Raw genomic sequence first — 17,794 nt, forward strand, 5'->3', positions numbered from 1 at the left:
ATAAGTGTGTAATGCAGCTCCAAGATCACCAATGGATGCAGTTGATGGGAAGGTTAGAATTGTACTGGGTCAAACGATCAGGCTGAATTTAGAAGCGCCCTCAGATCTCATGGCCATTCTTACTATGGCTTCAGAAGTCAAATATCAATGCCCTTCCTGAGGTCACTCTCATAAATTACCAGTGAAGAAATTAACAATATTGTTTAACAGAAAGAATTTTGCTTTTTAACATGAAATCCATCAAATGTGCAATCCATGCTGTGTATTGTATTACATAATACAAACCTTTAATTAAACTAACCAATGCCACCAGTATGTGTACAGTCTTGGAACAGAACTAAACAAATACTAAGCAGGTTACTCAATCCTGTTCTTAACTTTTTTGGGGAATTAAATAAATGTAATGCAAAACAGAGATTTATATTTGTGTTTGCTAAGTAAATTATGAGGAAGGATTATGTATATTTCAGAATAATTCTTGTATTTCTTTTCAGGGAATGTTGTGTGTCTAATGTGTGTTTTCTCTGCCACAGCACAACTATAGGATGTGGAAGAGGTGACAATAAAGGCAGTGAATTCTCTGTTATCATCTTCCAAAATTCTGTAGGTTCTGGAATTCCTCCTGTAGATTGGAAGGTAGCAAACAAGATCACCTACTTAGAAAGGAGGGAGAAAGAAAACAGGGAAATACCATCTCTTTACCTAATATCAGTAATGAGCAGAATGCTGAAATCTGTAATGAAGGGTGTAATAACAGGATATCTTGAAAAGAGTAATAGGAAAGTCAGCATAGATTTAAGAAAGGAACATCATGTTTGGCTAATCTATTGAAATTCTTTGAATGATGTGACTCATGGAATAGATAAGGGGGAATCAGTTGACATGGTGAATTTGGATTTTAAGAAGGCTTTCGATAAGGTCCCATACAAGAGGCTGATCAACAAGTTTAGTGAATGAAGAGTTGAGGTAATATACTGAAAATGACTGAGAACTGGTTTTTGGACAGAAAGCAAGGAGTGGGAATATACAGATCTTTCTCAGGTTGTCAAGCTCTGACCAGGGCAATAGTGTTTAGGCCCCAGCTTTTCAGGGTCTATTTCAATGTTTTGTCTGAGGGAAGCAAAAGGTTAGATTTCCAAGGCAGCTGATGATACAAAACTGAGTGGCATTGTGTGTTGGAAGGAGAATGTAAAGTGACTTCAAGACAAACTGCACTTGGAATATTGTACATAGTTTAGGTCTCCTTACATTGAAAAAAAGATTTGCCATAGAGGGAATACAGCAAAGATTCACAGGACTGTTTGCAGGGACAGTGGGTTTCCCATATGAGGAGACATTGAGCAGACTGGGACTTCAATTTAAAGAGTTTAGAAGAATGAGAGGAGATCTTATCAAAACTAACAAGATCCTTCACAGTTCGACAGGTTGGATTCAGAAAGGATGCTTCCATTGGCTGAAAGGTTTGAAACCAGGGACGTAGTCTCAAAATAAGGGGCGAACAATTTAGAAATGAGATCAGGAGAAATTTCTTCACATGGTGAATCTTTGGAGTTCAGTTCCCTGGAGAAATATGAAGGCTCTGTTATTGAGTTTGCTCAAACCAGAGATTGCTGGTTAGTAAGGGACAGGAATATGGGGATAGTGCAGGAAAATAGCATTGAGGTTGATGATCTGCGATGACCTTGATGATGTCAGAGTAGGCTCGAGGAGCAAATGACCTACGCCTGCACCAATTTCTAATGTTCATATGAATGAACAACATCCTACAAGAACTCAAGTAGAAGTCTGGAAATGACTGGATGAATCTGTTCTGGAAGAGTATGCAGCATCTCATCATTAAGGTTCAGTCATATGGTCAGACAAGTACTTGGCTATTCTGGTCAACATTCTCGTATGGTTTTGTCCATGACACTATACCAGTTGTGTACGGTTTGTCCATGACACTCAACCTCCATAAACTGGAGGTTGAAAGAGATATGCATGAGACCAGATTAAATTACATTGCTAACCTTTGCCAACATTCCTTTGGTGATGACAATAATCCCACTCCAGTTTCTGCAAGCCTTGGCCTCAATGCCAGCCCATGCCTGTTATAGCTGTAGTCAGAGTAAGTTGGAACAGGGATGATTTTGTGGGAATTCCACGGTGGGTACTATAGATGACTTAAGTAGAAGAATTTAAAGCTGAATGTTAAGTAGGGATGAATGTTAAGTGCAGTTCATTAATATGAAAAAGGAACAGAGTGTGGGGGAGACAAAGCCTCAGGGTCCATATCATTGGTGCATAACAAGTTCTGTTGCATCCATTCTGTTGTTAAGCAAAAGGTGCAGTTCAGAAATTGAACCTAAGGGTCTGGAAATCTATCTTCTATGACCGTGCAAAATTGATTATATGTATTACAGAGAAAAGTTAAAAAGGATGTATTGCTGAGGTGGAACATGGAAATGTGCATTAGACATATACTGTTAAATAAGCAGTTCAATTTTCCAAACAATGCCCCCAATTAATGAGACTCCACATTTGGTATATATCACTGAATTTGTTCTTAGATGTACAAGGGAGTTGTTCTATATGTTCTATAAGGGAGATGATGAAGGGATATCTCAAATAGCTTCAAATATTCTCATAAGGACATTTATCTCTCCAATTTACATCCCTGCATTTTTAATGTTATGCCCTGCATGTGAGATGGGTGGTCATGTATGTATGTCACAGTCTACTTCTGTGCACACTTTCCAACCTCCATGTGCTAGATCATGTAACTATCTGGGCAAGAGACCTCAAGAATCTCCACATCACCCACACCAAGACAGGTAGAAATGACTATTGGACTGACACTCCCTAATCTGTTCTGTTATTTCCATCAGCCTGGCCCCAAAACACTGGTGGCAAGAAAATCAATGTTAAAGGACTCAAGGACCTCACAAAGATGGCTCTTCTCAGAGAGCACCTCACCCCAACCAAAAGAAGCCACAGAGTGTCGACAGCATCTAGTCTGCCTTGAAGTCCACCATACTTAGCATCTGTGAAGCAACTCTTGAACTGTCTACCATAAAACACAAGGACTGAGAATGACCAGGAGATCCAGGAACTAATTAACCACTAATATAATCCATCCCTAATTTGGAAGCTCCACCATGCCTAAGGTCCCCTACAAGTGCCTAAAGGCTGAGGTCCAACAGAAAAACTCTGACGTGAAAAAATGGTGGTTGGTGGAAAGAGTGTAGAGCTCCAACAACTCACTGATATATGCACATTCTTCAGCACCATCAAGGCCAACTACAACCCAAACATTAAGAGTTTAACTCACTGAGAGCCAAGAATGGAGACGAACTTATCAAGTACAGAGAGCCAGGAAACACCTGCTGGACAGAATACTCCAATAGCACTCCTCAATAGCAATTCTGTGGTTTACATGAGTACTCCTGACGCCAGTCCATAGCAAAGGATCTAGTCCACTGTCTTGGCCATTCCCAACCACTAAGAGTGCACAAACAGCCACATGCCAACTGGAAGACAACAAGGCCTTGGCTGAAGATGGTATCCCAGCTGAAGTTCTAAAACTTGGCAGACCCGGTGTTTTGGTCATATGTTCACAACGTTTTCTCCATGTTTGGGAAGAGGAGGACATGCAACAGGACTTCAGAAACATTGTAATCATGACCATCTGCAAGAAAGATAAATCCATGTGTGGTAAATACAGAGGGGTCTCCTACTGTCTGCCACAGAATGTCATTGCCAGGACCCTCCTCAACCACCTCCTATCAGTGATAAAAGTGTTACTCCTTGAACTTCAGTGTCCATTTAGATGAACAATGGAAATCAAAAAATAATTGCAGATGCTGGAAGCCTGAAATAAAACCAGGAAATACTGGAAGCACTCAGCAGGTCAGGCAGTATCTATGGAAAGGGAAACAGGGTTAAACATTTCAAGTCAAAGGCGCTTCTTGAGAACTGAGGAGAATAGAGGAACAATAGAGGCGAGCTTCAAGTTCCTGGGAGTGAACATCACCAATAGCCTGTCCTAGTCAAATCACATAGATGCCACGGCCAAGAAAGCTCACCAGCACCTCTACTTTCTCAGGAGGCTAAAGAAATTCGTCATGTCCCTTTGACGCTCACCAACTTTTATCGATGCACCATAGAAATCATCCTATCTAGATGCATCACAGCTTGGTATGGCAACTGCTCTGCCCAGGACCACGAGACACTGCAGAGAGTTGTGGACACAGCCCAGCGCGTCACGGAAACCAGCCTCCCCTCCTTGTACTCTGTCTTTACCTCTCGCTGCTTTGGTGAAGCAGCCAGCATAATCAAAGACCACACCCACCAGGGTCATTCTCTCTTCTCTCCTCTTCCATCAGATAGAAGAGGCAGGAGCCTGAGGGCACATACCACCAGGCTTAAGGACAGCTTCCACCCCACTGTGATAAGACTATTGAATGTTTCCCTTATATGATGAGATGGACTGACCTCACAATCTACCTTGTTGTGACCTTGCACCTTATTGCACTGCACTTTCTCTGTAGCTGTGACACTTTACTCTGTACTGTTATTGTTTGTACCTGTACTACCTCAATGCACTCTGTACTAACTCAATGTAACTGCACAGTGTAATGAATTGACCTGTACAATCAATATGCAAGACAAGTTTTTCACTGTACCTCGGTACAAGTGACAATAATAAACCAATATCAATACCAATAACAATACCAATTAACATGATCTTAATCCACAATAACTCCAAGAGAATGGCAAGGAGCAGAATCAGAAAGTATCCATGGCCTTTTTTGACCCCACTACAGATTGACACCATCAATTGAGACCGACTGTGGACCATCCTTCTCAAATTTCGCTGCCCACAGAAATTCATCTCCATTGTATGATTGCTTAATGAAGCAATGCAAACCTTGATCTCAGCCAATGGGTCCACAACAGACTTGTTCTTGTTGCAGACAGTTGTCAAGTGGAGCAGTGTCATTGATCCACATTCCTTTCTCAATCTTTCCTTCCATACAGCTCATCTCTAATGAGTTTTCACTGGAAAGGTGCTAATCTACAGGACAAATGGGAAACTGTTCAATCTACATCATTGGCACTCCAGAAACAAACTCAGTCCGATCTCAGTTGCCAAGCAGCAGTACACAGATGACAGTTGCATGTGGTCGCACTCAGAGGCCAAGCTCCAAGCTATCATTGACATCCACTGAAGAATATGAGAATATAGCCTTATACTAGGCATCTGCAAAATTAAGGTCCTCCGCCAACCTGCCCCCACTGTACAACACTGCCCTCCAACAATAAAAGCCCATGATGAGAGACTAAGAAACATGGATCATTTTCTATATCTCATAAGCCATGTCTAGGCAAAGGCAGACATTGTTAATGTAATTCGCCACTGCCTTCAAATGAATGCGCCATTTGAGGTAAACTAATATAGCCGGGTTATGGGAATCCATGCAAAAAGACAGAGGGAAGCAAAGCAGAGACCACAGCAAAAGTTAGAAAAGAGAAAAGTAAGGGTGAAGTACGGAAAAGTCAAACGCAAAGGACACAAAGTTTTCTAGATTCTCAAAGGATAATGAGCGTAACAGCATTTTATCTGAATGCCCGTAGTATTCAAAACGAGGTCAGTGAACTTGTGGCATAAATCAGTACAAAGGGGTATGATTTACTGGCCATTAGGGAATGTGGTTGCAGGGTGGAGATGATTGGGAATTAAATATCCAAGGGTATCAGGTAATACAGAAGGATAGGCAGGAAGGTAAGAGTGGTGGGGTAGTGCTCGTAATTAAGGATGAGATCAGGGCGATAGTGAGAGATGATATAAGATCTAAGGAGCAGAATATTGACTCCATTTGGATAGAGATGAGGAACAGGAAAGGGAAAAAAAATCACTGGTGGGATTTGTCTACAGGCCATGGAATAATAACATTACAGTGGTACACGCAATAAACCAAGAAATATTTGATGCATGTAAGAATCGAACGGCAGTTGTCATGGGGGACTTTAATTTCCACATACATTGGGCGAATCTGGTTGGTCATCGCAGTCCTTATGAGGATTTCATAGAATACATCCATGATAGCTTTCTTGAACAGCATGTTAGTGAACTTACAATGGAAAATGCTACCTTAGATTTGGTCCTGTGCAACGAGACAGGTAAAATTAACAATCTTGTAGTTAGGGATCCTCTTGGAAAGAGTGATCATAGTATGGTTGAATTTCTCATACAAATGGAGGGTGCAATAGTTCAATCTAAAACCAGTGTACTATGCCTAAACAAGGGAGACTACAATGGGATGACGGAGGAGTTGGCTAATGTAGACTGGAAACACAGGCTATATAGTGGGACAGTTGAGGAACAATGGAAGACTTTCGAAAAGATTCTTCATGGTGTTCAACAGAAGTATATTCCAGTTAAAAGCAAGGATAGTAAAGGTGGGGAGAGCCAGCCTTGGATAACTAAGGAAATAAAAGAAGGTATCAAGCTAAAATCTCATGCATACAAAGTCGTCAAGAGTAGTGGGAAACTGGAAGATTGGGAAAACTTTAAAAAGCAACAAAGAACCACTAAGCAAGCAATAAGGAAAGGGAAGATAGATTATGGAAGTAAATTAGCACAAAACATAAAAACAGAGTAAAAGTTCTCATAATTATATAAGGCAGGAAAGGGTGGCTAAAGTGAACATAGGTCCCTTGGAAGATGAGAAGGGGGAATTAATATTGGGTAATGTGGAAATGGCCGAGGCCTTGAATGACTGTTTTGTGTTGGTCTTCACGGTGGAGGACATATCTAACATGCCAAAGAGATATGTTATTGATGCGATGGGAGGTGAGGACATCGATACAATCGCTGTCACTAAAGAGGTAGTGACGAGCAAACTAGTGGGCCTAAAGGTAGACAAGCCCCCTGGTCCTGATGGGGTGCATCCCAGGGTACTGAAAGAAATGGTAGAAGTTATAGTAGAGGTGTTTGTGATAATTTACCAAAATTCTCTGGACAGGTCCCGGCAGATTGGAAGATAGTGAATGTCGCACCACTGTTTAAAAAAGGATGTAGGCAAAAGGCAGGTAACTATAGGCCAGTTAGCTTAATGTCTGTAGTCAGGAAAATGCTTGAAGCTATCATTAAGGAAGAAATAGCAAGACATCTGGATAGAAGTGGTTCCATCATGCAGACACAGCATGGATTCAGGAAGGGCAGGTCCTGTTTGACAAACTTCCTGAAGTTGCTTGAGGATATAATGAGTGCAGTGGATAGAAGGGGACAGGTGGATGTTGTATGCTTTGATTTCCAGAAGGCATTCCGTAAGGTGCCACATAAAAGACATTCAGCATGGATAGAGGATTTGTTAACCAATAGAAGGCAGAGAGTTGGGATAAATGGGTGTTTCTCTGGTTGGCAATCAGTGGTGAGCAGGGTGCCACAGCTGTCGGTGCTGGGCTCGCAACTGTTCATGATATACATTAATGAGTTGGAAGAAGGGACCGAGTATAACGTATTTAAGTTTGCTGATGACACTAAATTGAGTGGAAAAGTCAATTGTGCAGAGGATGAGGAGAGTCTGCAGAGAGATATAGATAGGTTAAGTGAGTGGGCAAGGGTCTGGCAGATGGAGTACAATGTTGGTAAATGCGATGTCATCCATTTTGGAAGGAAAAATAGAAGACCAGATTATTATTTAAATGCTGAAAGACTGCAGCATGCTGTTGTACAGATGGACCTTGGAATGCTTGTGCATGAATCGCAAATGGTTGGTTTGCAGGTGCAATAGGTTATCAAGAAGGCAAATGGAATGTTGGCCTTCATTGCTATAGGGATTGAAGTTAAGTGCAAGGAGGTTATGCTGCAACTGTACAGGGTACTGGTGAGGTCGCAGCTGGAGTACTGCATGCAGTTCTGGTCTTCTTACTTGAGGAAAGATATACTGGCTTTGGAGGTGGTGCAAAGGTGGTTCACCAGGTTGATTCCGAAGATGAGTGGGTAAGCCTATGAGGAGAGATTGAGTTGACTGGGACTATACTCGCTGGGATTCAGAAGAATAAGAGGGGATCTTATAGAAACATATAAAATTATGAAAGCCATAGAAAAGTTAGAGGCAGGAAGGTTATTTCCACTGGTAGGTGAGACTAGAACTAGGGGACATAGCCTCAAGATTCAGGGGAAAAGATTTATAACGGAGATGAGGAGAAACTGCTTTTCCCAGAGAGCAGTGAATCTGTGGAATTCTCTGCCCAGGGAAGCAGTAGGGGATACCTCATTAAATATACTTGACACAGTTAGATAGATTCTTGCATAGTAGGGGAATTCAGGGTTATGGAGAAAAGGCAGGTAGGTGGATCTGAGTCCATGGTCAGATCAGCCATGATCTTATTGAATGGTGGAGCAGGCTCGACAGGCCACATGGCCGACTCCTGCTCCTATTTCTTATGTTCTTATGTTCTAATGTAAAGAGTTTGAAGATCAAGAACTCAACCCCAGCATAAGCTCATAGTCTACCAGACAGCGGTGATCCCTGCCTTATCTACAGCAGATTTCTCAATGTCCTGGATATATATCACTAATGTTGTCTCTGCAAAATCCTCTAAATCCACCTTAAATAATAAACAAAGCAAATTCCAGTGCCATCTCCCAGGTCAGCATCCCCAACATTAAGAAGCTAATTATACTCAGTCTGCTCTGATTAGTGGGCTATGCTCATTTCATGTCTGACCTCAAAGCGTCCTTGGAAAAGTTTAGCATCCCAACCAAATTTTGAAAATCCCTGCCCAGTGACCATTCAAATTGGAGAAGGAGCAGTTGGGATGGCGTTGAGAAGTTGGAGTCCATTCATCTGAAGAACATGGAAGTCCAGTGTCAATGGCAGAAGGAGCACATTCATCCCAACTACCCATCTGGTTGTCCCATTAAGCACCTCCTAACCTAACTAGAACACAGAACTTAGAACAGTACAGCACTGGACAGGCCATTTGGCTCACAATGTTGTGCCAACCTTGATGCCAATTTATACTAAATGTCCTCCTCCTGCGCATCATCCATATCCCTCCATTCCCTTCATATTCATGTTAATATCTAAAAGCCTCTTAAAATCCACCAAACTGCATGCTTCCACTACTACCCCGATAAGCTATTTCAGGCACCTACCACTCTCTGTGTAAAAAAACTTGCCCCTCACGTTGCCTTTAAACATCGCCCCTCTAACCTTAAAAGCAAGTCCTCTGGTGTTTGACATTTCTACCCTGGGAAAAAGATTCTGACTGTCTACTCTATCTATGCCTCTCATCATTTTAAAAACCTCTATCAGATCTCCCCTCAGTGGCAGGGTAATCAGTCACCTCATAATCCACTGAACTGGAATGAAAGCAAATTATCCTCAATGCTGATGGACTGCATAAGAAGATTGTTTCACAATACGTAGTTAATGACTATCTGGTCTTTCAACTGTAAACACAAATATTAAATATGCAGACAGAAATTTGTATACCTTGCTGGCTATGGCCAGCAGTTCTGAAAGGAACCATTAGCATTCAGCTGTTGCGAGGCAAGTCCCCAGTATGTCTACTGCTGCATGTCCAGGGAACGAATGACTGATGCTGCCACAGTTGGACTCCATGTGGAGTTAGTGGTGGAGCCCAGTCTTGCTGGGACTTATCATGCACTAATCAGACATGGCGCAAACTTGCAGAGCCCATTCAATTTAATGGGGATTCTCAGCCTGCAGAATGGCACAGCTAAGTTGTTTTACTTTGAGTTATTGTTTGTATTCATTTATTTTAGAATGTTTTAAATGTACTTTTTCCTTTAACTTATTAATTTTTAAAAATTCATTTGCAGCAATTTTAATCATGCTTAAATGTCTGAATTTTAGAGATATATAATAAGTGTTAAGAAGATTCCCACCTTTGACAGGAAGTAAAACTCTATCCTTAGCTTTGCCTCCTATCAAAGGGCATTTCAAGGTTGGTACCCGAGCAGTACACCACCTGAAGCCTTGTTATCCAGGGTGAAGTGGATCTGTTAGATCAGCCCTCTGCACATAGCCCAACCATGGGTGTTAATTCCAGCTGAGGACCTGCATTCAGCACAACACAGACCACCAGAAGTGTTGCGTTAGAGCTAAGACCTCACTAACACATTGCAATGTTTGAAAAGAAATTTATGTGCTTGAATGGTTTTGCCATTGCAAGTCCCATATGTGCTGTGTTAAAGGGACTATTGAACAAATAAAACTTGCCAAATTCTTAAACAGTGTCCCTTACTTCGACGTCAACAATACAAGTAAGGGTTCATTTGTAGATTGGTTTGGTACTGCAAACTCCCCAGATGTCAAATGAAGTTAATATCGTCCTCCTTCTTTGTTGTCTTATTTATCAGTATACATCTAAACACATTTTTCTTCTTTGAGTTTAAGTTCACTGAATATGCACCTTCCTCCCAGACTTACTTTCTGCTCTTTAATCTTGAAGGGGTTGCCAGTTTCAAGTTTACTTTTGGTCTTCTCTTCCTCAATCACCAAATCTGTATCCTGTGTTGTGCTGTATTGTTCTATGATTCTATGAAACCAATGCAGACATGGGGAGAACGTACAAACTCCTTACAGACAGCGGCGGGAATTGAACCCGGGTTGCTGGCGCTGTAAAGCGTTACGCTAACCGCTACACTACCGTGCCTGGCTACATCCTTAACTAATATTTTTCAAGGTAGTACAGGGTCAGGCAAAACGTGTAGATTACTGACAGGCCATCATCCATTATTACAGAAGAGAAATGTCAGAACAGATCATCTTTATCCCTTTGGTATGTGAATAAATATATAGCACGTTTGAAGACAATGATTAAACTGAACGTCTATGGCTTTTACAAAGCTATGATTTCTATATGTTGTGTGCTCATCTCAAGATTTCATTTTAATGAAAATAATGTCATGCCTTGCTAACACACAGCTTATTTTGATTTCCACCCAGCACTTGATCCACAATTCACCAAATATAGAATATTAATTACTCTCATTGCAAATTATTTGAATCCTAATTTGAAGCAGTTTCTGCAATGTGCTTTCTTATCCATGTATACATCAAATGACATTATGTAGCAGACAACAGATAAAATATTCACATCATACTGTGGACAGAACTATGGTTAAAAATGAGAATAATTCTCAAACATACAGTAAACTATCAATTACTACCTGTAGCTCTTGGAATGAAGACTTCTCTCTGTGTTGATTGTAACTAATTAATGTCCGAAACTTGCGCCAAAGGTAAGCTAAAAGGCAAAGGCTGCCTCCTATCCAAAATGATTTCACTTTGCAAAGTAAATCCATTGCTCATATAGGATAAGTTTACATCATGAGTATTTTAGCTATAAATATTTATATTTGCTCTTAATTGAAAGAGCATTGTGTAGCTTCAATGAAGCACATGTATGAAGTAGTCTCTCTGAAAAGTCACACAGCCTAGTGCAGGCAGATGTTGCCAAGAACTGTACCTAAAAGGAAAAAAAATGCGTTGGGCCTATGACAAGTCTAAAACAGGTGCCGAGGAAGATGTGTTAAGCAATCCTTGGCGTGTCATTTTGATATACTAGTCCAAAGCATGTGGATGTACTACAACACCACGCACAGGAAACATACTGGAGACTACGGCATTGGTTAGGAGTATATGCAAGCTTCAGAGCTGGGGTGTTGGGGCTGCGGGTGAGGGGGAGGCGAGGAGGAGAAGTTGCACTGAGAAAAAATGGTTTAGTTTGGCAATAGTTAAAAATTTACAAGATTACAATTCCATCCATTGAATTTGCTCAGGAATTATACAGGTACCTGTTATACAGGCTGATCCCACATACTGTTCCCTATTTTAATCTATCTAAAATTGGACCAGCAATTGAAGCAGGGACATAGCATAGACACTCAAATATGGGCAGATGTATTGTGTCTAAATATAAATGAGGAAAATATGTCATACAATGTATTTTCCATTATTTACATGCTAGCTAAAGTGATGCCTATCTTTCCCTGGCAACCTGCAATGTGAGGTCCCTTGATGGCAAAGGAATTTACATTTTAAAGGCGGGCTTTCTGACTGCAATACAAATTTGTTTCACAGCATGGAAACCTTGTTCTGTAAGCTGCTAGCAGTGGGGCCATGATCTCTGTACTCACCTTTAGCTCACCACTAATATTCCTCCAGAACTGAGTAACAATTTGATATGAAGGACAGTGCAGAATTTTGGCAAAATGTGCACACATTTACAGACAACTTTTGTGCCTCTCAAGGGATTTAGATGCTCTGACTCAGAGACACTGCTATGACATATTAAAATTGGAGCCTGAAGTTCTTTGCACAATTTTCCAACATTGCCTGAGCAAGCAAATTTAAAGAGTTAAGGAGAATAGTATAATGGGACATAAAGTCATGCAATCCTTTGGAGGTCTGTCAATTTTCTGGTGGGAAGCCCATGAAATTATTAATTTTGATCTCTTCCAATTCAGTGTATCCCTGGTAGCCAGATAGCAGATTAAGGGGCAGGCAGGAGGCTTTGACTTCCAAAGAGCTCCTAATATAAAGTCTTTCAAACACAAAATTTCAGCTGTCTTTTTGTTGAATGAGGCCTTGTCTGTCCACTCAGTAAAGGACACAATGAAAGTGTTTTGAACAAGGGAGTCCTTCCTGCTGCACAGCCTACATCACTAAAATAAGTTATTAGTTTGCTCTTTATGAAATTTTGCTGCGCTCAAATTGGCTGCCACTGTCTTATGAAGCTACTATTCCTCTAAAATTCCTCAATATCTGTAAAGTGTCTGTGAAATGCATTAAATAAATACAAATCTATTTCCCTATCTTAAAGAAAAATGAAGCTTTATCAGCCCCCGGGATCTAAGCAATCTTCAAAGCCACCCCTCACATATCCCACTTCCTCACTAACCTGTCATACGTCAATGTGGTGCCTTCACGTTAACCTCACAAACTCTGTGTATCATCTCCTAGCACCATTGAGCACTTTCCTGGTGTAGGTTCATGTCTCCTGGATGTCAGTATTATGTAAAGCTTTCCAAACACCACAATAAAAATTACCTGGCTCACAACTGGCTTTTTCTTCTTTTGCAAATACCGAAAGGTTTTTTGAATCAGTGTCAAATCAGTGTCCCTTCAATGCCTCTTGCTTCCAATTCTCTGAAGTAGAACTAGCCCTGGCAATTACTATTAATTTGTTTTATCACAGCAAGCCAATTTATGATATTTTCTACAAAATCTGTCACAAAGAATATCTTATTTGATAATTTTAAGCTCATTTATCTTCACAGCTATTTCCCCATCTTATTCCAATGCATTACTAATACATTTCTGAAGTTTTATTCCAAGACTTTCCAGAAGAATAAGTTGGCATATTAGTGTCATTGGCCACATGTCTTCTTGGGTTAGGTTCATGATAGGTATCTCTTTGGGTTTGGCTGAATCAGGTGCCCAAAGGAGAGTCCTGCAGGGTTAGTGCTTTTGGGACCGAGTGTAACTGCTGAATGTGTTGAAGAGTCAGATATCATCCCAGACACATTCATGAAGACAGGGAAGGCAATAAAGAAAAATAACCCCTGTCTGTATTCAGTTCATTCATTTTTGGCTGTAGCTCTCCTTTAAATCGATTATTCATAAGTACAAGCCCCATTACAGGGTTTGACCTCATAACCAGGACAGCACTGTCTGAGACCCTAAACTGTAATCCCATTTGCTTTCTTGGATGAATGTACAACATTTATTGCAAGTTTAACAGAAAAGATCCAAGTGTGCTCCTGCTAACCTGGCCAAATTTATCCTTCAAAGGTTATTTATTTCATTGATGTTTGTAGCACCTTGTTGTGCACAAATTAGTTGTGTTACAACCATGGACTACCCTGCAAATAATACTTCCTTCACTTCAGGATACCTGAAGTTATGAATAGTGCTTTGCAAAAAGAGAGTTATAGTATGGAGGAAATGTATGATGAAGCCCTGTGGGATATGATTTGCTTTCCATAATTCTTTCAGAACTGTAACATTTCTTTACCAAATCAGTCCCTCAGGGACTTATTTTCCAAGGCACTCTGCATTAATTAATTCATAGACTTGACTAGGTTCTATATAATTACAATGTGTACACAAAGGACAAGGCAGACATTTAAAACTAACTTGCCTCCTTGCAGAGTATTTTACAGGTGTTTCAGCTTGAGTTTAATGCAATCAGATCTTAGAGGCAACATGCAGGCTTCTTCAATTAAACTTATATTACCTTGGATTCAAACTGTAAATGTTAGGGCTGAGGTTTATATTCAGGAATAAAGCTTACCTCATCGTCCTCAGTGTTGCCATCTGGTTCACTGGTTTTTTCTTCCCAGAAATTCCTCATAGTTTCCACTCTTTCCAAGTAATGAAAGAAAGCCATTTTTCCTAACCTTCCACTGTTGGATCTCTTGTTGATTTCCTTCAACCTAGACACCTTCCATGATTTATTAGCCTTGGTCAGTGTTATATCTTCGTACCTTCCCTGTTCGTGACCACCTTTCATGCTTCTTCCATAAATATCTCACTTTACTGGCTCACAGATGTTTCCTCTTGTACTCTGTGAATGAAAAAATATACATATTTCTCTTGTTTCTGGCTGAAGTTATTTAACACATTTTGATGCATGTAAAAAGGTCTCCTACATTCAAATGCAAATAAGTAAAATATTACTAATTTTGCAATTTCAATTGAAGTAAGTTTTATATCACTATGTTAAATTTATTCTATAACTATCATTCCTTGTTACAAATGACATATTTGTAAAAATATTTTGTAAACATCTGTGAGGAATATACTGAATTTATGAAGAACACTCCTTGATTAGCACCCAATCCACCACCCTACACACTCTCAATACTCTGTTGGTTTATTGTGGATGCATTGTGTGCCATCTTCAAAATACACTCCAGAAGTTCAACTAAGCTTCTTCTGCAAAACCTCCCAGACCCATGACCTCTGCCACGTAGAAGAGTAAGTGTAGCAGGTGTATGGGAATGCCATTGAATTATCCTAAATTGAACAGACATTGTGTCTTTTTTAATCAGTGCTGGGACTAAACCCTGAAACTTTCTATCCACAAAACTATGGGTGAACTGTCATCAAAAGAACAGCAGTTATCCAAGAAGGGGGTTCACCACAACCTTTTTAATGGTAATTAGGTATGGGCAATAAATGCTGCCCTTGCCGATTCACATGAATAAATTTAAAAAATGGAAATTTTATTGTCCAATTATTGATAGTCGGGTGCAGGTGACTCAATTAATTTTGGTAATGTTGACATCACTCTTATATTTCTGTGATAATTTAAACACTAGTGACTAAAATTGCTGATTGTTATGTTTGTTCTTATGCACATGTTCTATACTTTAAATCCTCCCATTTCCATTATCTGCAGATTTTTATTTTTTTAAATTTTCTATACTTCTAGCTAGGCAACATAAAGTCTGTAGAAACGTATGAGAACTGCATTAAAATATGCAGCTCATACCTTTACAATACATCATTTATTTCTCCTTTTTGAAAAGAAAGTGTGATTCATGTATATACATTACTTAAATATTTAACCTCTTTACACATTTTGTGTAAATTTTGTGTAAACTTACACATTTTGTGTAATTTACACATCACTGACTTTGTATTCATTTCTTAACTTGAGGAACTTGTTACTGCTTGACTCAGGTCAATAGAATCTTTTGTTGTTTTGTCCAAAGTTTTTACCAGATCAACTTTTGGATTACACATGATCACATCACTCTTTGAATTCTCTTATATATCACTTGTTGGAATTAATTAGTTTATGTGTATACTTCTAATTTTATCTCCCACTTCCAAAAGATACCTCTGTAACAACAAGGACATACCAACATCCCATTTCTGAATGGAGACACAAGAGACTGTAGATGCTGGAATCTGGAGTGAAATAAAGTCTGCTGGAGGAACTCAGCGGGTCAGGCAACATCTGTGGAGGAAAATGGACAGTCGACGTTTCAGATCAAGACCCTTCATCTGGACTGGGAGGATGCTGTCTAACCCATACGATTCCTCCACAGTTTTTTGCTCCCATTTCTGAATGTCAGATTTGCTCGGGGGTGTTAACCATGAACTCTATCATGTTGTTGGCATTGGTTCTCTCCCTGATTTGAATTATAATTGTGTTCCTGTCTCAACTGCCTCTGCTCCATTCTTCCCCTCAAGGTTTGGCTAAACTGAGCTCAATCATGTTCTGCCAAGCAGGGGTAAAATGTATCATGGAATATATTAATGTTCTGTAGTTTAGTGAAGAGTTTGCTAATTTATATCTCATTGAGAATTCTCATGGATCTCTCAGTGACATCATTGGACACTGGATGATATGGGTAAAATAAAATACGAGCTTAAACCCATATTTTTCCTTAAATCACCGAAGTAGAAACAAAAGGACCTTGTATGTGAGACCAGTTCCTCTGTAGGCAGAGACATAAGTACCTGGATCTCAATTCTTCAATAATGTGCTCTACTTTAGTACAGGAGCAACACGCTTCATCTCAATCCATTTCAAATGACTTTCTCTGAGTGCTAAGAAGTTATAAATTCTCAGCATAATCAATATGTACTCTTTAGAAACAATACACAAAAAGTGCTGGCGGAACTCAGCAGGTCAGACAGCATCCATGGAGGGAAATAAACAGTTGACGTTTTGGGCCAAGACTCTTCACTCTTATTCTGCTCTAACTCCGTCTACAAATTTGCCCATGATACCACCGTAGTGGGCCAAATCTCAAATAACAATGAGTCAGAGTACAGGAAGGAGATAGAAACCCTAGTGATATGGTGTCTTGACAACAACCTTTCCCTCTGAGTTCCTCCAGCACTTTTTGTGTATTGCTCCAGATTCCAGTATCTGCAGAATTTTTTGTGTCCTCTTTAGAAAGTTTTGTTGACCATTACCAACTCCATATGCCTGCCATCACCAACTTGGCTTTCCAATATTTATTATTTAACCATTATCTATTCAAGATCTTTACTTAATCCCAGCCACTAAACAAAACCTCTAGTTATTGCATCAATCTGTAAAATACAAGAATGTTCAATATAAAGTTCTTCTAAAATTTATTTTCTCTGTACAGTTGTTATGAAAACTGTGCTTCCATTTAATCCAACTAAATGATTGTCAGCTACTATGTTCACACCCCACATCTGAAGTCTTAGTGATATTAAATCTGCACAAGCAGTTCAGTTCATTATTCCTTACTTATCATATACCTGTAATTATATTGAGATAAGAGAATGGCCCACCTTTGTGCTCTTTAGTTTGCTATTGTTGATACTTCTGACAGGATGAAGAAGAGTCAATAAAAGGTGACCACAGTAAAAGGTCTGCCTTATAGGGATTGACGAAACTTTTTCAGAGACAATTCCTGCCTCTGTCTCATTTTGAGCATGATTCGGCAATGCACATTATGTAAACATAATTGTTTTTCTTTATCATTGTCGCTTACATGACTGATTACAGCTCCCAATCTATAATTCAAGGAATCACATGTTGTATCACAATGAAGATGCACTTCTTCACTCTTCTTGCATAAGTCACTGGTTGTTTGCTGTTCTTTTCACCAATTCCATTTTTCATCTTTCTTTTGTGACAGATATATAGCATCAGCACTGCTGTGAGGTCTGGCAGAAATCTAGCATAGATTTAGCATACCATGTCAAAGAAGATGATGTCCCATTTCCTTGCCTTCACAATTGCTTCTTCCTTTTTTACAACCTTTATTAATTCA

The 17,794-nt window shown here is 39.8% G+C and overlaps 1 protein-coding gene across 1 annotated transcript in view; it reads right to left on the reverse strand.

The window, feature by feature from the left end:
* mylk4b (myosin light chain kinase family, member 4b) overlaps positions 1 to 17,794 on the reverse strand; it is a 132,527-nt gene that overhangs the window by 81,711 nt on the left and 33,022 nt on the right. The window contains exon 2 of the mRNA XM_052016963.1: positions 14,320 to 14,592. Within this exon, the coding sequence (XP_051872923.1) occupies positions 14,320 to 14,538 (219 nt within the window). The 5' untranslated portion in view covers positions 14,539 to 14,592. The remainder of the gene's footprint in view (positions 1 to 14,319; positions 14,593 to 17,794) is intronic.

The sequence above is a fragment of the Pristis pectinata genome, chromosome 5, assembly GCF_009764475.1.
Source record: "Pristis pectinata isolate sPriPec2 chromosome 5, sPriPec2.1.pri, whole genome shotgun sequence".
Lineage (NCBI taxonomy): Eukaryota > Metazoa > Chordata > Chondrichthyes > Rhinopristiformes > Pristidae > Pristis > Pristis pectinata.